General features: G+C 50.9%; 10 protein-coding genes across 10 annotated transcripts; 7 read left to right on the top strand and 3 right to left on the bottom strand.

Annotated features, from left to right (window-relative positions):
• Nucleotides 1-84: 84 nt before the first annotated feature.
• On the top strand, nt 85-1,987 carry N7517_000963 (TRAPP trafficking subunit Trs65 domain-containing protein; the record flags this gene model as incomplete). Its single annotated transcript, XM_056718693.1, has 4 exons — nt 85-259; nt 316-588; nt 650-1,760; nt 1,819-1,987. 4 exons carry the CDS (start codon nt 85-87, stop codon nt 1,985-1,987), a joined length of 1,728 nt encoding a protein of 575 aa, XP_056582828.1.
• A 2,679-nt stretch (nt 1,988-4,666) lies between these two features.
• tpcE (Zn(II)2Cys6 domain-containing transcription factor tpcE) lies at nt 4,667-5,764 on the top strand (the record flags this gene model as incomplete). Its single annotated transcript, XM_056718692.1, has 1 exon — nt 4,667-5,764. The coding sequence occupies one exon, from the start codon at nt 4,667-4,669 to the stop codon at nt 5,762-5,764; it is 1,098 nt and encodes a 365-aa protein (XP_056582827.1).
• Nucleotides 5,765-6,023: 259 nt separating this feature from the next.
• On the bottom strand, nt 6,024-7,427 carry tpcD (trypacidin cluster transcriptional coactivator tpcD; the record flags this gene model as incomplete). Its single annotated transcript, XM_056718691.1, has 3 exons — nt 6,024-6,572; nt 6,666-7,136; nt 7,203-7,427. The coding sequence occupies 3 exons, from the start codon at nt 7,425-7,427 to the stop codon at nt 6,024-6,026; spliced, it is 1,245 nt and encodes a 414-aa protein (XP_056582826.1).
• A 235-nt stretch (nt 7,428-7,662) lies between these two features.
• N7517_000960 (class I adenylate-forming enzyme family protein) lies at nt 7,663-9,406 on the top strand (the record flags this gene model as incomplete). The annotated part of the gene is made up of 2 exons (XM_056718690.1): nt 7,663-9,108; nt 9,164-9,406. The coding sequence occupies 2 exons, from the start codon at nt 7,663-7,665 to the stop codon at nt 9,404-9,406; spliced, it is 1,689 nt and encodes a 562-aa protein (XP_056582825.1).
• Nucleotides 9,407-9,840: 434 nt separating this feature from the next.
• tpcC (non-reducing polyketide synthase tpcC) lies at nt 9,841-15,322 on the bottom strand (the record flags this gene model as incomplete). The annotated part of the gene is made up of 4 exons (XM_056718689.1): nt 9,841-11,097; nt 11,156-13,498; nt 13,545-14,934; nt 14,988-15,322. 4 exons carry the CDS (start codon nt 15,320-15,322, stop codon nt 9,841-9,843), a joined length of 5,325 nt encoding a protein of 1,774 aa, XP_056582824.1.
• Nucleotides 15,323-15,719: 397 nt separating this feature from the next.
• On the top strand, nt 15,720-16,712 carry tpcB (metallo-beta-lactamase type thioesterase tpcB; the record flags this gene model as incomplete). The annotated part of the gene is made up of 2 exons (XM_056718688.1): nt 15,720-15,875; nt 15,930-16,712. The coding sequence occupies 2 exons, from the start codon at nt 15,720-15,722 to the stop codon at nt 16,710-16,712; spliced, it is 939 nt and encodes a 312-aa protein (XP_056582823.1).
• Nucleotides 16,713-17,074: 362 nt separating this feature from the next.
• On the top strand, nt 17,075-17,515 carry tpcK (decarboxylase tpcK; the record flags this gene model as incomplete). The annotated part of the gene is made up of 1 exon (XM_056718687.1): nt 17,075-17,515. One exon carries the CDS (start codon nt 17,075-17,077, stop codon nt 17,513-17,515), a length of 441 nt encoding a protein of 146 aa, XP_056582822.1.
• Nucleotides 17,516-17,862: 347 nt separating this feature from the next.
• Nucleotides 17,863-18,291, top strand: tpcL (anthrone oxygenase tpcL; the record flags this gene model as incomplete). The annotated part of the gene is made up of 1 exon (XM_056718686.1): nt 17,863-18,291. The coding sequence occupies one exon, from the start codon at nt 17,863-17,865 to the stop codon at nt 18,289-18,291; it is 429 nt and encodes a 142-aa protein (XP_056582821.1).
• Nucleotides 18,292-18,730: 439 nt separating this feature from the next.
• tpcG (oxidoreductase tpcG) lies at nt 18,731-19,504 on the top strand (the record flags this gene model as incomplete). Its single annotated transcript, XM_056718685.1, has 1 exon — nt 18,731-19,504. One exon carries the CDS (start codon nt 18,731-18,733, stop codon nt 19,502-19,504), a length of 774 nt encoding a protein of 257 aa, XP_056582820.1.
• A 611-nt stretch (nt 19,505-20,115) lies between these two features.
• N7517_000954 (questin oxidase family protein) lies at nt 20,116-21,460 on the bottom strand (the record flags this gene model as incomplete). Its single annotated transcript, XM_056718684.1, has 4 exons — nt 20,116-20,867; nt 20,916-21,043; nt 21,094-21,257; nt 21,305-21,460. 4 exons carry the CDS (start codon nt 21,458-21,460, stop codon nt 20,116-20,118), a joined length of 1,200 nt encoding a protein of 399 aa, XP_056582819.1.
• Between the last annotated feature and the right edge of the window lie 195 nt (nt 21,461-21,655).

Here is a 21,655-nt window from a genome sequence, read left to right as displayed (position 1 = left end):
CGTCAACCGTATCAACACTTATCGGTTATCTCCTGAGCTCCAAACAGCCACTCTATTGACTCCTTTGCGACATCCGTTGTTGCAATGCCTGGCCTGGAGATCCCAGGCGAGTTCTTGCGTCATGCTATTCTCGATACAGTTGTGCCTCATGCCCCGGCACTCGACATTGAGAATGCCCTGAGTTCGGCCCTGGAGGACGGAGCTGATGATCTCCCTTCTGTTCTCTCGTCCATCCCTCAACGGTCTCTATTGTTCTTTGGTATGCACCTTCAAAGGTTCGGCAGGGTTAGCCTCTTACTCATTGAAAGCCATTAGATGAATTTTTGCCCGTCCGTATTGTCTTGAGACTATCTGATTGCTCAGAAACGACCCTGAAACACTATCTGCCACGACTTGAAGTCAAGCTTGACGTCTTTGCCGTCGATCCAGCGGAATCAGTTGGTGAAAATACCACGCCAACTCGAGATATAATATTCTCGGGGATTGTCGGCGGAGAGGAGGATCCCTTGGTGGTCTTTAATGAATTCGAGGGCGATGAAGGCAGTGGGAATCATGTCTATCTGGTTTGGAACATTGAAACTATACTGCGTGAGTTATTTGAATTCCTGAGTTGGATATTATGAACTGAACATCACTAATTGGTTGATAGGGCGTCCCCGTATTCGAATCCAACACCCGTCACTCTTATTCATTGCCTCGGCCAGTCTGAATCCCGCTGACGGTCGCCGTCAAGAGGATTCAGAGGATGACTATCTCCCCTCACTCGTCCCCGCATCGACTAATATGCTGCAATCTCTATCCACCGGCAGATCTTTCAATCACAAAGAGCCTTTTCTCCCTGCTTCCAGACTGCTGAGGGTTGTGCCGACGACGTATAACGAAGACCCGATTTACAATATTCAGCAACAACACGGCCATCCTTTTCGGGTTGTGCCCGCCGCAAGTACAAGGATTCGGTACTCTCGGCTGAGCTCCTACACTGGTATACCAATGACCGTGGCCAGTCTTGACTTTGAGGTCACCCCTTATCTGGCTTGCGAGGTCTCCTTTGACAAAGCGGATCTTCAGCTCTCCGAGGGAACGATCGAGTCGCTGTCAGACACACCAGGCCTGACTCTTCCTATTTCTTGCCGTCCGCGAGATGACGTGACCCTCATGTATAAACTCACACCGAAGTATGGCCCAGAGACCAATCCCTCATCTACCGCGTTGGTCAGCACGCTAGACATATCTCTCGAGGCAATAATTCTTGTGGATGACGACTGCAAGCCACGTATTTCTATGCAGTGGAGAACCAATGTCGATTTCTCGGTCGCCCTAAATCCGACTTATGGGGGGCCCAGTCCAGCGCTGCAAAGGACCAACCGCCCTACCAGTCTATCGGTGTCAACTCAAGTGGGTGTGACCCCTTCTCACCGAAGCTCATTACGGGAACGAGCATATTCGGTTACCGATGGGGGTATCACAATCTCTTTCTCCGGACCTGTTCGTGTGCAAGTGGGCTCTGTCTTCACTTGGCACGTTTTTATTGTCAATCGATCAAATGTTCCTCGCAAGTTCGCTTTGATCGCCATCCCCAAGCGGAAACGCGTGGACCCACGAGGGCATGTTGCTCGGCCTTCATCATCATCTATCACCAGCCGGAAAGAGGACCAAGTGGCCGAAGCGGTCACTGACGATAATATCGTGCATGCGAGACAAAAGAGTGTGGCTGGCCAGGAAGTGGAACTGATTAGCTTGAGCACAGATATTCGTGTGGGGTGAGTACTCTCTACTGCGTTTCTTTCCCATTACTTCTCTAACCTACGTTTCTATTAGCCCTCTCCTCCCAGGAACTTGCCACTCGACCGAACTCAAGCTTCTTCCTCTGGCCACAGGCCCACTTCATTTGGAGGCAGTCCGGCTTGTAGATGTGAACACGAACGAAACGACTGATATCCGAGATCTGCCGGACATTTTGGCGGATGATCAGCCTCGCTCTAGTTAAGAGCAGCCCAACAACTGTACATATATATGAAATAAAGCTATAGCTACTTTCGAAGCGGCCTCTCCTTAGCATAGAATTTCTCTATGGGCTTTTATGGTATGTTTTCAAGGTCATCTGCACCGCGTATATGCCCTCTTTTTCTTCTAGGTGCCCGACACAGGCGAAATTTAAGGAACCAGTGGACTTTATATCAGCAAAAGAAACATTCATAACCTACCATGCACAGTATGAAACTATACAAAGCATGTATGTGGGATAAAGGATCTTGCAAATGATACTCGAAGTATATGATCAAAAGATAGATTGTAAACTATATAACCTCACAATTCCTGGCAAGAAGCCCATATTTATAGGCTTCATAACCCTGTAGATACAGATGATAAACCCCTTATATGTAAGATACAATTTGTAATGGCAACAATGAATGGAATCATAGAGAAATGGAGAGAGTAACGGATTCCGCCGGTAGAAGTAGTTGAAACGTAGCCCGAATTAAAATACTATCCTTCGATATAACCTAGATGTAGGGTATATGTAGGAATGGATGACGAAGCTGTAGTATGGAAAGCTCTACTACTATCACTATAGTAAAAGGTAGCGAGCTTCCACATATAATAGCCTGATTCCTCTATATTAGACTTTAAGCCTTTTACACATTCCAATTGTACACATTCATTCTTTATCTCTGGTAGTTAATTTTCATGTCTTATATAGGGCCATTTGAACTAAAATAGTATAGTAGTTTTCTACCTATAGGCTATTAGGTCGCTAAATCACTACAAAGTATAGCGCTAAGCCTAAATATTTGTTTTTGAGTCCTTTCACTAATTTATTTAGAAAAACCGTCCGTGTATTACCCAACCTGTGTATAAAAGAAACTATATAGTGGTTATGATAGCGGCTACCGTTTTCGTATTCGTTTACATGAATTAATATAAGACCACGGTCCCCCCACGTGAAGAAAATCATGGCTTATTTTTTATTAAATGTTTAAAGGTTTATTCAGGTCTTCACATTTATATTTTAGCTGATTTAATTAAGCTTCTCTTATTAATCAGCCTTTATAAGCGCTAGCTTGGGCCTCTTATCCAGTAAGGGGCATTTCCCTAAAAGAGAAACGTACTCATAATGGCTTAAAAGACCACCCGATAGAATACATCGAGAAAATTGATCCAAAACCAGTATCGCAAGGCAAATATGCTGGAAAAGGCATCCGAATGTAGTAAGAGGTGTGATGCAGATGCGTAGGCCCGGGGAATTTAGGGCCGTTAGACAAGCTAGCATTCTTACAGTATAGTCAAGCGAAAATTTCATGAAGATAAAGCGATAGACAAAGGGATTATATCCTGCATGAAGTATCCCTAACCAGAATAAGATCTTCGCAGGATTCTGACTACTATAAGCGAAGGCTGCAAGGCCGGATACGAAGCCTTCCTTTTCCCTGGTCGCCCCGGGCCTCTCGGTGGCGATAGCGGAGGCAGGGTCTCACTAACGGCCAATAACCACCCATACTACTCCGCGAAGTCGGGGGTTGAAGAATGTAGATGTAACCTCAGTGCGTCTGAGTTGCGCGTTTCTCTCGCATATTTTGCGGCCAGCAAGACTTTGCTTCGCCTGAAACTACCGCTAATCCGGGGTATCGGTGGTATCGGTCTTGGACGATTTATCAAGAAATCCCATTTTACGGAGTAGATACCGAGATAGACCTCAGGCAGTGTGCTAGCTTAGCTCGGGTTTTGGAGATGGCATACCCCGAGATAAAAGCGCCTGAAACAAGCCTCGGCCTGTCCGTCATCTCACGGAGCGATAGGGGGATGGGGTGGCTTGGATTTCATGCTGACAGCGTCTAAGGCGTTCATGCTGAACCCTTCCTCTTCAGGCGAAAATAAATAAAAGTCTGATCGGGGGCTTCGTATCTGCCCGTGTGTGGCTTGCTATAAATATGATTCAAAACGTGCCCTATTATAGAGCCAATTAAACAAGCAATTCGATCATGGATCAAAACATTGGCGCGTCTTGGTAGATTTAAAGCGTCAAATTATACTACATCTCCCAGGTTACATTTTTTATCCTCGTTCCCCGTGGCTAAAGTGGTCATAGCATCGTGCATAGATTATATGCAGCTAAAAAAAAAAAAGTACAATACAACCTTCCCCTCTCATTAACCCGAGAAAAACGCGAGTAGGCCTGAGACCTTGTGTGACTTTCTATTGGGAGTTCGCGACAACATACCTATGTGATTTGCTTGTATTTGCTTGTACTCTTGGCGAAGGATCTTCCAAGGTTTCCTATACCTGCATTATTCATCTCCGCTGGAAGGCCGAGATTGGGGTGGCGTATTCCTCACGATCCAACATGCATCTCCAGAGAAATATTACGTGTTGATGATTCTCATTGTCCCGTGGGCCAAGAACCTATTCTCACCTTTTTATGATCCAGCCATAGAGAGATCGTGTATGCTGACTATTCAACAGCCATTTTAGGGGGCGAAGGATCTTTCTCACCATATATGATGCAGCTCTAGACCAATAGCCTTGCTGACTCTTGGATTCCATACCCCATGAGCGGACGAAGGAGTTTGCTTATATCGAGGAGAAACCGTCAAGCTTAGACTGGTTTATTCTATCAATTATGCACTAGCGAAATCATCTCTCTATGATTCTTCCTCCTTTCCCAGTCATGGAATCCACACCAGTTGCCCCCCTTCCAACACGTCCCAAGCTGCGGGACAGCTGCAACGCCTGTTCGGCCTCCAAGGTAAAATGCAATCGGGACAAGCCGACCTGCGCCCGATGTGCAAAACGGGGTTTGGCCTGCGAGTATCTAGTTACTCGACGCGCCGGACGCAAGCACGATAAGACTCGGGCCCGTAGCAGTACCGCATCCAGCAACTCGCCCCAACATCCACCCCTGTGCACACCCGAATGGTCTGTGTCAGAGACTCCCATCCCAACATTGGATTATTTCTCTCAACTACACTCCTATTCCGACTCAGACCAGTTGACCAGCTTGACCGGCCTGACCGTCGATTTTGACACATTCCTCGGCTCACCCAGCTCTTTCCCTCTCCTCGACCCATCCGACACTCTACTGCCCTCCAATCAATCCGCCCAAGGACACACCAATGGGAGCTATCTAGAGGCTTCTTTCCTTTTTGAGGAGGAATATTCTTCTCTCCCAATTGACTCTTTACCAACCACCCACCCCAACTCAAGGGATTCAACCAATGGCAAAACAACCCCCGATAACTCATCTTGTAGCTGTCTCGTCAAAGCCCTGGACTTGTTTCGCCAATTACTTCCCCCGGATTCTGCAACCTGCACACAAACGCACAGCCCGTCCCGGGACCAGGGTCTTACGACGGAATCCATCGTGGCCACCAATGCCAGGACCGTCGATGCCATCACGCACATGTTGCACTGTCTATGTGCCCACGACGGCTTCTTACTAGTAATGGTCTTCATGGCCGCCTTTAAAGTCATGAACTGGTATGCAGCCGCTGCTAGAGGACTGAGCTCGGACCCGCAACGGGACGTGGCTTTCGCGGGATCACTCACTGAGGATCCTTGTCGTTTGACAGCGCAATCGGTGCTCAGTGAGCTGCACCGCGTGCAGAAACTTGTCAATGCGCTCTCTGCCAAGTTAAAACGGTACCAACCCGAGGAGAGTACGGGGGACGGTCCGTTCTCGTCAACGGTTCTGCATCAGCTCGAGCTAGACCTGAGACAGCGGCTTCGGGCGTTATCTTTGGAGATAGTTGATATTCTGCGGAGGTGATGTCTTTTATGTCTAGACTTGTCGATCAGAGGTAGTATTTTCTCACTAGAGGTAGGGTGATTCACCGGCCCAATTCATGTCATTTGTATGCATAGAGTTTTCAATAAAATATATCAATTGGGGGTTTCAGCACTGGTCCATACGGACATCCTGCGACTTGACAACTCTACAGGTGTTCCGGCTTAATTATATTATAGGAATGAAAGATAGGTCATTATGTTTGTAATCTGATTTGCAACAACGCTGGGAATAAATGAAATTACCGATCACTGCCGTACGCATGATATCGAACTTCCAACAAAACACCCGCCGTATGAGGGGTGCCCATCCGCCGTACCACCCCTAGACGACCCGTCCCATCCCCGATACTGTTAACGATCTGAATCAGCTCAGCCATCTCCATCGCCCGCTCATTGGCGAGCTGCAAAAGCGACAGGTCGTGCAACCGAGCCACGAGCTGGCCAGTTGACTCCGTCGAGGAGCCCTGATCACATAGCAAGCGAGGAGCGAGCATCAAGATCGCGGGACGTCGCGCAGCCCGCGCTACAGGTAGATGAGCGCGGAGCTCACATGCCATCTGATCGAGGATGGCTGAGACAGGGAGTGCGGGTGAGGGAGACGGCAGTCCGATAACGTAGACATCCGCATCGGGGACATTCTGTAATGTGCCTGGAGTTCGGCTCTGAGGTGTTATGCGCGGACAGATTCCATCAGGTCCGAGATCCCCGTCGGTCTGGACGATGAGTCGAAGGAGGGTTGGATATCGCTCTGCTAGGCTGCGGATGGCGGGAACAGCGCGTGTTCCAGACTAAAACCTGTTAGTCTTTATAGCCTGTAGATTTTCATATTCTAGACCTCAGTAAGGAGGGAGAGAGAGGGAAAGAAAGAAAGAGAGAACTACCGTCACTACAGTCGCACCTCCTAACCCCGCCCAGTCAAATTGATCCAGCGGCTCTAGTGCATTACCATCCGTGTGGCCCAGTCCGTACTGCAGGTAGGCGGACCATTGCCGTTGGACCCTGGGCTGCTGTCCAGAAGCTGTAGTCATCAATAAAGAGGCGGAGGCGGGGTCCCGACTAGTGGCGGGCATCTGCAGGGCAGCCGGGGCGGCCGTCTCAGCGAGAAACATGGCTGCGTCAAGATACGACGGTCGTGTTACAAAGTGGGCTGACAAGGCGCTATGCGCGACGTGGCCTGGCTCAGGCTCCTGCAGGAATCCCGTTGTCGCTATCATGCGGACGACCCGACGCAGATGTGACTCCGGAATCCCCGCTAGTTCGGCCACATCTTCGAAGGGGACACTGTGGGATAGGGGGATGCAGGCCAATACTTGGAACTCGCCGAGCCAGTGAATACAGGCAAGATATTGGTTCTGTTGAATGGGTTAGAATTTGAAGAAGGAAATGTTGATTGAAACAAGATAAATAGAAGAACCAACCTGCGTCGCTAGCTGCTGGAGAAAGGCCTCCGGTTCACTGAGGAGGATCTGAATCTGGGTCAGATTGGAGAGAATTAACCGTCGCGCCTGTTGGATTTCTGTTGGCGCTTTTGTAGAGAGAAAGGGTCCATGGAGAAGGCGACTGTAGGCGGTTAGGGCTTGGGCTGCGTCGGAGAGTTGACGGGCGTATCCCTCGAGTTTGTCCATTGTCACTCTCGAGTTCATTCGGTGTTTTTGTAGTGTAGATATATTATATGTAAGAGTCTATGAATACACAAAGCATAATTTCTTTTTTTTGGAGTCGAACTAGTCAACCCCGGAGAGCGACATGGCGCTCGACAACTTGTCGGATCCCGAGAGAGGGCTCATGCGTTATAAAAGAAGAAATCCCTTTGGAATCAGACTGAAGATGTAAGGGGGAATCTTACTATCGTTCTGGTCTAAATCTTAAATTTCAACAATGGCAGAAATATCCGAAATTGACGCTGGCCCCCTAGTCAATGACCATCCCTCGGTGTTTTGGCACATCGAGCAGGGACTACGTCGGGGACCCCATACCCCGGCTGTGGTATGCATCCACCAACCTTCGGATCATCTTGTCGATATTATTGAGGAGAATATTGCCGATCAGACATGTCTCACGCTCTCATATCAACAATTGCATGGAGCGGCGCTTGCGCTCGCAGCGGGTCTCCAGGCTCGGGGCGTGCGGCCCGGTACCCGCATTCTCACACTAATCCCCAACGGTGGCGAGTACGCCATTCTCCTGTGGGCGTGTGCGCTGCTCAGACTGCCCTTCTCGTCGTTGGATGTGTCCCTCTTGGACAAGTCCCAAATACCGATCCTGAATGACCTCCAACCGGGTATTATTGTCACGCCCGATGGGTACGGAGCAGAGATCATAAATGAGTGTATTCAACCACCACCCCTCCACATCTCCCTGAGCGCGAGCAACGGACCCGACAATGGTTCGGTTTCGTTCTCCGAGCTCGTCATCCAGGGTCAAACTGCCCCCATCGACGAGACCAGTCTCCTCGAACTCGCCCGACAGCACGACCCAGATCGCATCCACTCGATCCTCTTCACATCCGGCACCTCTGGCCGACCCAAGGGCTGTCCGCAGCGCGTTGCCGCCATGACGCACGTCCTCGAGCATCTCTCATGGCTCATTACGCCAGAAAACGCGACCTCCGTGCTGCAGCAAGCGCACAACTCGCGTGCCATCGCTCCCGCACATACCTTGCAGACCTGGCGACAGGGCGGAACAGTCATCATGGCCGAGCAGAGCTTCGCTGTCGCGGATACCCTAACAGCGCTGCGGAACCACACCGTGACATTTCTGGTTCTCTCGCCCGCTATGGTGCATGCACTAGCCGGCGAGCTGGACGGCCAGTCCACAATAACCGACTCGGTCCGCACCGTGCACCTTGGTGGAGATGCCATCACACATGATGTGCTTCGTACTTGTGCGAGCCTGTTCCCCGAAGCCCGGATCTGCATCAGCCATGGTATGACAGAGGGTCTGGGCTTTTTCGAGTGGCCGTTCACTAAAGCCACCGAGGAAATTCCGCTGTTCGGCGAGATCTGTCCGACCGGGGCTGTGGCGGCGGGAACCCGATTGCGGATCTGGGACGCAGATCGACGCACTGTCGCCTCGCGTGGTCAACCTGGTGAGTTGCAGGTCCAATGTGAGAGTATCATCCACGAGTATCTCTTAGGTGGTGGGGACGACGCGTTTTATGTCGGGGATGATGGACGATGGTTCGTCACGGGCGATGTGGCCGTCATGGATGTTTCCGGGCTGGTCTTTATCTTGGGTCGGGCCAAAGATGCCATCCAGAGGGGAGGGAAGACCATTATGCCGGCGGCAGTGGAGAGCTGTCTGGAGAAATACACGGGGGGTCAGGTAGGAGGAAAATCTCCCGTTTGATCGATATGATATCTGATGCATGGTTTTGTAGGCTGCTGTTGTCGCATATCCTACCACCGATCCCAAACCGATTGCTGTGCTCAGTGAATTGAATGGTAAGACCGAAGACCAGATACGCTCTCATGTTGTGGATGTCTTGGGTCAGGACTACTCGCTAGATCGAATCCTGTCGCTGCAGCAGATTGGGCTGTCAGGATTCCCAGTTAATGCCACTCACAAAGTGGTTAGATCTGAGGTGCAGCAGGCTGTTGCGGAGTATCTCTCATTGTCCTGAAGGGTTTTAAACTTGATCGAGCGTACATGGAGAACTGGTAGGTACAGAAGAAGTTGAGATTATTATCCTCAGATAGCTCCACCAAGACATACTGGTTGATTTCTAGAGGGAACTTCTCAAAATATGTATTTCGCGTAACTGATCAAGATTGGAGAGAATAAGGTAGCAGTGAATGATCAGCATGTCAGCTCCTTCAAGGATTCAACGTTGGAAGATTCACAAACAAAATAGAGCCAAAGACTACAACACCTGAAATTGGATTATGTTCACTGGCCAGGTGTCTTCTTTTCCCTTCCCCAACATCACAGCACCACTCAACTGGCCTATTTTACGCGCAGAATCATAGGAGGGGAGCGAGATACTTTCTTTGGCCACGATGGTTAAATTTACAACATGTCAATTTCATCTAATTCAAAACGCAAAGAGACTCAAAATCAATTATAATACTCCTCCAACCACACTCGCAAATCCCCCACTGTCGGATACTCCAAGAACAGACTCCCACTGACAGTGATACCTAGCTCGTCGCGGAATTTCTCTGAGATCACCAGACTCATCAGACTGTCGACACCCAAGTTGGCAAAGTAGGCGTCATCCGACAGATCCGAGAGCTCGAGCGCGCCCTCTTTGGCGATGAGGGCGATTGCCTTGGCCGTGGTGCTGTCGGGATTTGTCTCGGGAGCTGTAGTGGGCGCTGGAATCGGCACTGCCGTTGTTGTAGCTGTCACTGGAACTGCAGGCAGCGGCGATACAACTGGAGCTGTAGCTACTGGCGGTAACCTAGAGACTGCTGCAACCACAGGTCCAGACACAGCAGCAGGCTTGACATGCTTGGTCACGGTCGATGCAGATGTCGATGCAGCGCCAGCATCTGGAGCCGAGAAGAATCGATTGAGTAGGATACGTGGGTATCTCCTGAACTTGATACCTCCAACCATGCCGAGAATGACACCCTCCTGAAGGATATAAACATCGCCCAGATATACCGCCGGATCCTCTGGTGTCGGAATCATCTTGGTATATGAACGGTAAGAAGCACCAGCCACAAGCGGACACGCAAACCTCATACTATTCCAGCCAGGAGTGACACAGAAGTTATTCTTGGTATCGACGGCATCCGACACGTTCATAATGAATCCCGCCAGATGAGCCACGCTATCAATGAAGAACGGCGGCACTGTCCATGTTCCATGGTCATTCTGGGCCAGGACCACATCGGCATAGGCTTCTAGCTCGTGCAGAACCACCGACTTCATCCCTCGGTATTGTGGCGCATAATCCACTAGATTGTGGGCGAATAGCTGGTATGCCATGTTATGCGAGAACCGCGTCGCCTGGCCAGTTTCTGCCAGACGGCCGAGTTCCACGATCCGACTGTTAATCAGGTGCGCTAGGGGCGACCACGACGTCTTCCACGCATCTGCGTCCTCGAAAAGCAGTGTCGCGCTGGCAAATGCGTCGTTGGCATCCCCTCGGCTCAGGTTGTACCAGTGGAGACTGACGAGGCCCGAGTTGATATCGGCTGTGGCGGCGGACACGCGGATGCGCTGAGGTTTGCTGCGATCTTTCTGCGCGACGAGCCCTTGGAGCACTTCTAGGTTCGCGATGTTCATGTGCGGGTCTTTGAGATCGGGCCGCATCTTTTGCAGAAGGTAACGGCCAAGGGTGTAGACAATATCAGCGTGAATGGACTGCTCTCCTGTTAGTCTATTTTCATGTCAAAAAAGGGGGAATGAAATGGGTACATACTGATGTAACAACCCCACAGTCATTCATTCGATGGCCATTAGCCGCCTCTAGGAACTCTGTCTGCATCAGGTCTGACTCCATGACGACCTGACCGGTGACTCCCTGGATAGTCTCCTCGACGATTTGCTGTACTGTCGACGTGAGGAAGCTGCTAGGAGCAGGAGAAATTACCTTTTTCTCGGCTTCGTAGAAGGTATTCCCCTTGGTGAGAGCCCAATCCCCATTATACTGGATCCAGTAATTCTTCTGGTTCCAACTATAGGTTGGCAAGTCCAGCAAACACAGAGAGCGCTCAAACGGACGATGGAACTCGCCCCATCCGACAGGGACGCCGGCATTGTGCAGTGTGGTCAGACTCTGTGCCAGGGTACACCAAGCGTTCTCACCGCGACGTAGCGACGGAACTGACACAGCAACACTCTCGAGAGTTGCCTTGACGAACCCAAGACACACCGGATGAGGTCCAATCTCAACCCAGACGGTCGTATCGTCGATGAGACCCATCTCCTGGGCACACTCCAGGGCTAAATGGAAGTTGACAGACTCACGCGTGGCCCGACGGACATACGATGCATTGACGCTCTTCTCGTCAAAGATGACACGGCCTAGGAGGGGCGACACGATCGGCAGAGTTGGCGTCTGGAAGAGCACGCCGGTCGCGGCTAGGGCCTCAAAGTCGTCGAGGATTGGGTCTGTCTGGGACGAATGGAATGCGAAGGCGACGTCCAGACTCATACATTTCAGACCCTTGGACTGCAGTTGCGTCGAGACAGCGTCCATCTCTGCCTGCGTGCCGCTGAGAACTGTGTCGGTAGGGCCGTTGATGCAAGCGACTTCGTAGGATGTCTCGGCATATTCGGCAATGGTCTCCAGGGACCCTCGTACTGCAACCATGCGGTGGCTACCCATGGCACATTTCTCCTCCAGGAGGCGCGCACGCGAGCCCACCAAGAATATAGCGTCGCTAGCTGAAAGCACACCAGCGACGTGCAGTGCGGCGTACTCGCCCAAACTGTGTCCGATGACTACGCTTGGGGTGATGCCGAGCGTTGCCCAGTAAGCGGAAAGCGCCATCTCTGTGGCAACGAGAGCTAGCTGAGTGACGACGGGCGAGTGTGCGTGGTCCTTGTTGTGACTCCCGTCTAGGGCGGGAATGAACGATGGGAATCCCTGGCGCTGGGCCAGAGTGTCCAAGTGCTGTACCTGCGCCCGATAGGGCGGACAGTCGTGGTAGAGCTCGATATGCATCGACTTGAAGGAGGCACCTTGGCCTGTAAAGGCAAAAGCAATGGACGGAGACCCAGTCGTGGAGATGGATGTGTGGGTGTCAACTGATGCTAGGGAGGAAGTCAGCTGCTTCCGGAGTTGGGCCACGTCAGCGCTAGCGACGGTCACACGGTGGTTGTGGTGGTATCGACGAGCAGTGGTTGTGTACGAGAGGTCAGGCAAGGACACATCCGGATGCGTGTCCAGGTACGCTAGGAGATTCTCGAGATTTCCTCGCAGGGAAACCTTGCTCTTCGCCGAGATAGTAATAGGATGTAGGGAACGGGGGTCAGACCCTGATCTAGTACGGATGGGTGCGTCCTCGAGGGCGACGGTGGTATTGCCACCTGCGGCGCTAAAGTTGTTTACAATAGCGATGCGTCGTCTCTCGGGAAGGCGAGGCCATGCCTGGGCCTCAAAGGGGATGCGCAGCTGGCGGGCGTCGAGGTCCTTGGGGAATCCCGGGTTAAGAGAGTTCTTGATACCGATATGGCGGGGAATGACATCCTTCTGCATCATCATGAGCACTTTTAGTAGTGCTGTCACGCCTGCCACGGCCTCTCCGTGTCCGACGTTGGATTTGACCGCCCCGATGTGTAGCGGCTGTTTGGTAGTGCGTCGCCGCGTGGCCGGGGCGAACACCTCACTAATAGATGCGATCTCAACAAGATCGCCAGCTTGTGTGCCAGTGCCATGCATCTCAACGTAGCTTACGTCTAGCGGATCGACACCGGCACGGCTCATCACCTGGCGGTACAGGTAGGCTTGGGCGCCAGCATGGGGATGCGTGATAGAGACAGCCTCGGCCGAATGGTTGGTGGCCGCCGCGAGAATGACGCCGAGAATGTTGTCATTGTCGGCCTCGGCATCTTCTAGCCGCTTCATAACGATAGACCCGATTCCGTCAGCGCGGCAGTAACCGTCGGCTTCGGCATCCCATGTCTTGCAGGCATTGGGTGTTTTCGTCAGGAAGTGGCCGTGGCTGAGGCCAGCAAAGGCGTCCGAGTTTGTTAAGATATTCATACCTCCGGCGACGACTGTGTCGGTTTCGCCATTCCAGAGCGACGTACAGGCGGTCTAAATTGTCAGTTATTGAAGATTTACATGCAAAAAGGGCACATACCTGAATGGTGGCTAGACTCGACGAACACGCGGTGTCGATGCTGAAGCTGGGCCCAGAGAATTTGAAGAAATAATTGATGCGACCCGGTCCGAACGCTCGACACCCACCGGGGATGAAATACGTGCTGATCTCTTGCGCTGTGTTCACTTCGCGGTAGTCGTCACTGGCCTGACCGTAAAAGGTGCCAATGCGATGCAAGTTGGTAGCCGCCGTGCGGTTGGCGACGTAACCGGCCCGTTCCAGCGCCTCATAAGCCGTGACTAGGGCCAGACGCTGCATAGGATCAGTCTGCTGGGCCTCGCGAGGCGACATGTTGAAAAAGGCCGCATCGAAGAGACCAGGTTCGTCAATGAAGCAGCCGTAGGGTGTATGGCTGGCATTCATGCGCTTTCCCGCTGGGTCATAGTGCGTTTCAACGTCGAATCGATCCGCGGGAATCTTTCTGTGCACGTCCAGCCCAGAGGCCAATAAGTCCCAAAACTTTTCCGTATCCGTGGCACCTCCTGGCATACGACAGGACATGCCGACGATGGCAATCTTGGACTGGGCGGGGCCTCGAGGTGTAGAGGGGATTGTCGAGGGCTGCGTTGTCCATGCAATGACGTCCTCAGTCGATGTCTCCAGTTTGGCTCCTGTCAGGCCATTGACCAGCTCGCGGCCGGCGAGGGACATGCGGAACACAAAGACCCGACAGTCTAACGCGGCGAGATCATCGGCCTCCTGCACCAATCCCTGGATCACCTTGTCCCAGCAGATTGGCTGGGTAAGAATTTCCGAGACGATCTGTCCGAATAACTCTTCCGCCGTCGCTGCGATGTAGGGCTTGCCTGTGCTAGTTGAGAACACAGGGAGGACGGGACGAGCGACGGAAGACATTGTATCCGATTGCACGACTTGGGCCACATCCTCGGCCTTGTAAATGTGCTTCGCATGACACAGACCACTGTAGACAGGAAGGGCAACAAACTTGCGATCCCGGAAAAAGTCCGCGGTACGAAAGAGAGCCTTCAGTCTCGCAGGTGGGCCGCTAATAGTCACCGAGGTGGCGCTGAGGGCGCTGATGAAGATTTTACTGGCTTCGGGAGTTGACTTCAGGGCGTGGATCGTGTCCAACTCTTCTTGGACTTCGGACACTGCCACATCTGGAAGGACATATGCCCAGCTGTCTGGAGAGCCGGTAGTGTCTCGGGGCTGCAAAGTGTGCGAGACCTCATCGACGAGGACTCCGAGACGAAAGGCCAATCGAACGGCCTGTGCACCGCTGGAAGGAATGTCGGCCAAAGAGGGGGCACATGCCATAGCTGCGGTCACCATGAGGCCGATCCCTAGTCCAGCTAAATACGTCCTGACGGTGGCATGGTCAAACTCGTAGGGTGCATTCTCGTAGTATCTGCAGAACCAATATCAGAAACTGTTTGAAGGAGATGGGTTTGATAGACATACCCGATGAGTGAGGACAGCTGGACTACACAGAGTAGCACACCATCAATAGATCCAGCCAGAGGCCCTTTGCGCAAATCGGTGTAGTTGGCCAGTTCAAGGACGTTTTCAAACGCCGGAACCAAAGCCCGTAAGGGGGTGGGCAGCTGGCGCACCTCATCTTTGATGGCTAAGGTTGCCTCGTAGATAAACCGGGCAAGGATAACATGTTGTGTATCTTTGCTGTGGGTGTGAAGTCGTCGAAGCAGTTCGTGCAAGTCATCTGCGGGAAACTCGTTGCTAAAGTACAAAATCTTCATTGGAGGGACCTCCCTTGAGTTTGGGGTATGGACATCCATGGTGGGAAGAGAATCCCAACTACGTGAGCGAGAATCCAGGACGAAGGATCATCCACGAGGGGGCAGAAGATAGGCAAATAAGAGAAGAAGAGAATAAAAAGGATTTGAGGCTTGGAAAGAGTGTCTAGAGGGGAAAGGCAATAGTTCATATGTAGGAGACTTGCCACGCGGGCGACTATCTCGAATAAGTAACGTATTCCGACACCGGGGATTACTGCTATTGAATCATAGATGGGCTCGGCAATGATAATCAGGATTCATTCGGTATGCGAGAGGTTCGGGGTAGACGGTCTTCGGGGTCAGCACTGATGTCGTATCGGACATGGGGGATGACAATGACCTTCCTCTTGACAGGTCTGACTCTCTCCCCTCCGTTCAACTCGTTCAACAGAGAAACATGGGAGAAGGTGGCTATCGTCAGATCAACAAGGCGCTGAATATCGGCGCCTTTGAACACTATCTTCTCACGCAGCACGCCCGTTTACCTGACCTGGCCAATGTGGAACAACTTACTCCTCGCGTAATGCGAGTCCTGGGACAGAACCCTGGAAAGGTATGTCTAAGCTAAATATTAGATCGCTATGGGAGAAGAGGCTGATACCCTCAGTTCACCCTACAAGGAACAAACACCTATATTGTAGGGACAGGCTCCCACCGACTGATCATCGACACGGCTCAGGGCATCCCAGAATGGGCTGATATCATTTCGTCGACCTTGGTCGAGAACTCTATCTCTCTGTCCCATGTTTTCCTCACACACTGGCATGGTGACCATACTGGTGGTGTTCCGGACCTCCTTCGGCTTTACCCAGAGTTGTCGCAGTCTATATACAAGAACACGCCTGGACGGAACCAACGACCTATTGAGGACGGCCAGCGATTCACAGTGGAAGGCGCCACCATTCGTGCGGTCCATGCGCAAGGACACTCCCATGATCATATGTGTTTTGTACTCGAGGAGGAAAATGCTATGTTCACGGGAGACAACGTTCTGGGCCATGGGAGCAGCGCCGTGGAGGAACTCGGCGTGTACATGGCATCCTTGGACAAAATGCAGGCCCAGGGATGTACCACTGGCTACCCCGCTCATGGTATTGTCATCACCGATCTCCCGGGCAAGATTACAGTGGAGCTGGCGCAGAAGAAAAGACGGGAAGCCCAGGTCTTACGGACGCTGACCGAGATCCGACGACAATACGGACGAAAGATGGCCAGTGTGACGGTCAAAGGGTTGGTCACTACCATGTACGGAGAGGGTATTGCCGATGAGGTAAAGCAGCAGGCACTAGAGCCATTCATGGATGAAGTTTTGAGAAAGTTGGCCGAGGATGGCCGGGTAGCCTTTGAGCTTCGAGGCGGCGAGAAGAAATGGTTTGCCCTTGGTATTTAGTTTTCCAATATTATTTGTATTTATATTCTTTTTGTTCTTCTTTCATACATATTGCTACTAAATAGGATGAATTTGAATTTATCATGGAACCAGAAGTTGTATTTTCCGTCTTCGATTGCATCCCAATTAGGGTTGTAATATGGATACAACCAAATATAGGAATACACCTCTATGGCTATAGTGCCTACCCCAACATTCTCTCGCTATGTGAGCGAGAGACACCTTTCGGATTTGGATAAACATGGCCGGGGAATGGAGTAGTAGGATCGGATTCCGCTTAGAAAGATCCCCGAATCGCAATCTTTTAAAGGCAGGTGTTAATATTTCCTCCAGTCCAATCCACAAGCAACCACATCATCAAAATGGCCACTCAAGATAGCTCCCTCGAGAATCAAGCTTTGGGCCAATCGAGTCAAAAGCTGCTCTGCCTCACAATCTGTGGTTACCGAAAGCCGGGAATGAGTGAAGAGGCCTACCGACACCACATGACACAGATCTCGGCACCCATGACCAAGGACTTGATGGCCAAATATGGAATCGTGCGCTGGACACAGGTGAGATCGGGAATTGCTCAAAGGCTCGGACACCGGCTGATTCCACAGATCCACAACACCAGCGCCACCCGTGCTCTTATGGCACAGCTCTTCGACCCCCAATTCGCCAATGTGGTGGGCTATGACTGCTTTAGTCAGGCGGTGTTTAGGGACATTGAGGACTACAAGCGCATGAAGCAGGATCCCTGGTACAAGGAGCATTTGGTCGGTGATCATGAAAACTTTGCCGATACCAAAAAGAGCCAGTAGGTCAATTACTCCGGTGGAATGAATCTTTGACTAACAATTGAAGGATGACGATTGGGTGGGTGGAGGAGTTTGTCAGGGATGGGAAGGCTGTTTAGTCCGATCTTGATTTAAATATAAATTCCGTTTTCACTTTTACATTTACATGTACATGGCTCAGATAACCGTTCGAGCAATTTTCTTTTGATTTCGGTTATTCGCTCAGCCTTGTTATACATCATGGTATTTCAAATCCATCCTGACATCGGGGCTGAAGCCCTTGCCGTCATCACAGGATCTTTCCTCTCAGGCATGTAGCATAATTCTTGGATTTCAATTATACACATTACGACTAACAGAGACTAGGTGCAATGATGAATATCTCTCTTCTGACTATTCCGGTTCTCCTCGACACAACCCCAGAACCAACACACCTGGTCGATCAATGGGTTCGAGTGTACCACTACGGTCATCGAGTCTTACCCGCGCTGTCGATAGCTACCGGTCTCCTCTACGCCTGGACGGTGACACGAAAGAGAAAGGCCGGCCGTCCATGGCGCATCTTTGCACTAGCGGGTCTGACTACTATGAGCATGTTGCCCTTTACCTGGACCGTAATGCTGCCGACCAACACTACGCTCTTCGCCACCCAGATCGCAAACCATGCAGGACAAGTCGTGGCTTTTGATGTTGCTGTAGATCTTGTCAAGAAGTGGACTCTACTGCACACAACAAGGGCTCTTCTGCCCTTGACAGGGGTGATGATGGGCTGGGTTGGGACATTGCGCCAGTTCAACTGAATTTTTCAGACTTGATGATTACAAATCTAGATAGTCCAAAGTTTCTCCATGTATTTACCTAGGTACTGTCAGAATATACAATTATCATTCCTTAATCCAAGTTCAAGCACTACGGTGCAGTAGCAAGTGGAGAGCCCGACTTCAATGACCGATGTCGGGATCCGATACCTAACCATCGGAACCCGACAATGTTCCCCCTTGCAGCTCGACCAACCAATTCAAGGTAATTTTAGTTTCTGAGATTACCTGATTTCCAAACCGCTTGATTGAGTGAGAGGGACAAGAATGTCAGGATTATTATCCCGAACTTACCGGACTCCGTTTAACATGGATATGCAAGCCAACCGAGAATGAAGAGCACCATGATACTCTACAAAGCCATCGCGAGTGCTTCAACACGCATTCCGCCCAACAATCTCACCCCAATTGATGAGAAAATATGACCTCTAGTTATGCCATCCTCGGAGCAACAGGAAACTGCGGCAGTTCCCTCATCCAGATTCTACTTCAGAACCCAAATGCCTCAGTCCACGCCTACTGCCGCAACAAGGCGAAACTAGAGAAAAAACTCCCAGACGAGGTCAAAGACCCTCGAGTTGAAGTCTTCGCAGGCTCAATCAGCGATGAAAAGTTATTGGGCGACTGCATCCGCGGATGCAAGGCTATCTTCCTCGTCGTCACAATGAACGACAATCTACCCGGGTGTCGAGTGGCCGAGGACACAGCCCGTGGGGTGGTTTCCGTTCTGAAGAAGATGAACCCAAAACCCATGCCCAAGCTGGTAGTTCTCTCGTCCGCCACTATCGATCCCCACCTGTCGCGCAACATGCCGTGGTGGTTCCATCCTATCATGATCCGCGCCGGATCTTACGTCTACGACGACCTGCGCGTTCAGGAAAAGTTCCTGCGTGAGCAGGAGGACTGGTTGACTACAATCTATATCAAGCCTGGTGGTTTGGCACTCGATCAGCCGCGGGGGTATCGGCTGGACTTTGACAATGAGTCATCTTTTATCGCGTACATTGACCTGGCTGCGGCTATGGTCGAGGCTGTTGAGGATGTCGATGGTCGATATGATTTGAAGAATGTCAGTGTCGTTAACACGGGACGGAGTGCTGCTTTCCCGTCGGGAACGCCCTTGACTATCCTGTGTGGTCTGTTAAGCCACTACTTTCCTTGGATGCATGCTTATTTGCCTAAGTCGGGAGCTTAATTGTGAAAATTGGATTCAGTTAGAACATGTTTTTCTCATCTTTCCCTATCAAGCGTTGTAAATCATGTCGGTGGAATCGGAGCAGTTGTCTATACAACTCGTTGAGCGCAATTTCCTATTGTAGAAGTAAAGGCATCCGTCAGCCCTTTGGGCCAACATCCTCCAACTTTCTCCAACTTCCACAAAACGAAGGACGGCAGATTCCAATCGGCCCCTTGCGATTGTGATCTTATCCTAGTAACCAGCCAGTATGGCTTCCTTCTTATGGATTGTAGAGATTGTCAAATTCACATCAAGTGCATTCATCTCGCGGGTATCAAGCCATAAGCCCAAACAGCGTTGCGGGAAGTGTCGCCATAATTCCAAAGCTTCCAGACGTGATGTTTATAATCTATAAAGCGATAATTTAGGCAATCTCCTATGTATAGTCCCCTGTCAGACTTAGCGCTGTATGCGCCCGTAAGAGGGGATCATCTCAGTGCCAAAAGGTCCCTTACACTTTGCATCGCGATCCAACCTTGGGGCTGTTTATAGCGCCCAGACAGAAGGTTGATGACACCTATCTATCCATGAACTGTGCAGAAGCCGTTCAAAATTCCAATTAGGTGCAGCTATTCAACCCCATCAACTCCCATCCCAAAGCCCGTCCACCCATTAAAATCCTGAAGAAATTGAACGGCACTCGCCAGATACTGACCATTCTTCCAGCCCCAAGTTTCCTCGGCAACCTTCAAAGCCCTCAAAACCTTCAGACGATGGGAGTCATACCCAAACTCCCCAACAAAAGCCTGGGCCGTCACATAATCCCAATCCTTCTCGTTTTCCACGACCGACGGCAACGTCAGATGGGAAATATCCGGCCTCAACTGGGCAATATACAGATACAACACAAACATCCAATATTGCCGGATCACAGGAGTTACCCACTCCGACGGAAAGTGAGGCAGAAGCACTCGGATAGCGTGTCCCACCGTCAACATATGGGCAAAATAAAAGTCGTATTCATGTTCCGGGGTTGGGGTCGAGATGGTTAGCAAGACCGCCAGGTCGAGAATTTCCTCCAGTTGGCGGTCCGGATCGCTGACCTCCCAGGCCTGCCAGTGCTCCAAGAGAGCGGATTCTGCTGCACCAAAGACGGCGAAGATGTTGGCGTAGCCGGGGAGATCGAACAGATTGTCGAAGCGGGGGTCGACGTGGACTTTCGTCAAGATCTCCTTGAGGGAGGAATTCACACCCGAGGGTGGCAGGTCCATGAATCTGAACGTATAGTCCCGCTCTGTGCAGGCCAGACTGAGTGCTTCAGTTGCCACCTGAGGACATTGGAGCTCGTAGGCGTAGGCGAGATGGATCAAGGGATGACCCACTAATTGGTTAGTTTACTCTTTCGTTGAGAGGATAGTACTAAACTAACAGCCACCGATAAATCCATTGATCAATGGATTGGATGAGTCAAAGAGATATTGATTGACCACTGATTTCCAGTCTCCATTGCTCTGGGAGACTTCTTGATCAAAGAATTCGGTGAAAGAGAGGGTATAGCTAAGAGCTGGATTAGATGGGACTCGGAATGTTGAAGATGATAAAAATACGTCTTGTTATTTATCAAGCCCTGCCAACTCTCACGAGTAACAGCCTCCCGGGTAAAGAGATCATTATCTTCTTTTTTCTCGTAGTTTAGTCCCACCGTTTCAGTCTGATACATCTCCCTCATCTGGTCGACAGAGGCACCAAGACAGTAGGCGGATCCCAGTTTCTAAATTGATTAGCCAAAAATATGATAAAGAATAAGCAATGACTTACATGGGGAACATGACTGTGAAAGAGGAGCTTTGGTCCAAGCAGTAGGGCAACTTCCCCATGGCCTTGCTGAAGCAAAGCATGCAGGGTCCTGGAACGCTCGTCGGATAGGTTTGAGATATCGTAGGACGGTACGGGAGAGAGAGCTGTCGATGACATTGTGCGTAGTTTTCGATTTGAATCAGTTTATTGAGATCACCAGAGGGAAGGCGCATAACTAAACTTCTTATGTATCCGGTCTAGGTATATAAATGTCCTAAATACTGAATCGTACGATCACCGGAGCCCGACATCGAACCCCGATATCTCGGAAGATTCCATACGTATACACAAAATAGCTCTCTACACTGACCA

The sequence above is a fragment of the Penicillium concentricum genome (genome assembly GCF_028827145.1).
Source record: "Penicillium concentricum strain IBT 3081 chromosome Unknown utg000001l_segment0_segment0, whole genome shotgun sequence".
In the NCBI taxonomy this organism is placed as follows: domain Eukaryota; kingdom Fungi; phylum Ascomycota; class Eurotiomycetes; order Eurotiales; family Aspergillaceae; genus Penicillium; species Penicillium concentricum.
This window is presented reverse-complemented; position numbering and strand designations above follow the sequence as displayed.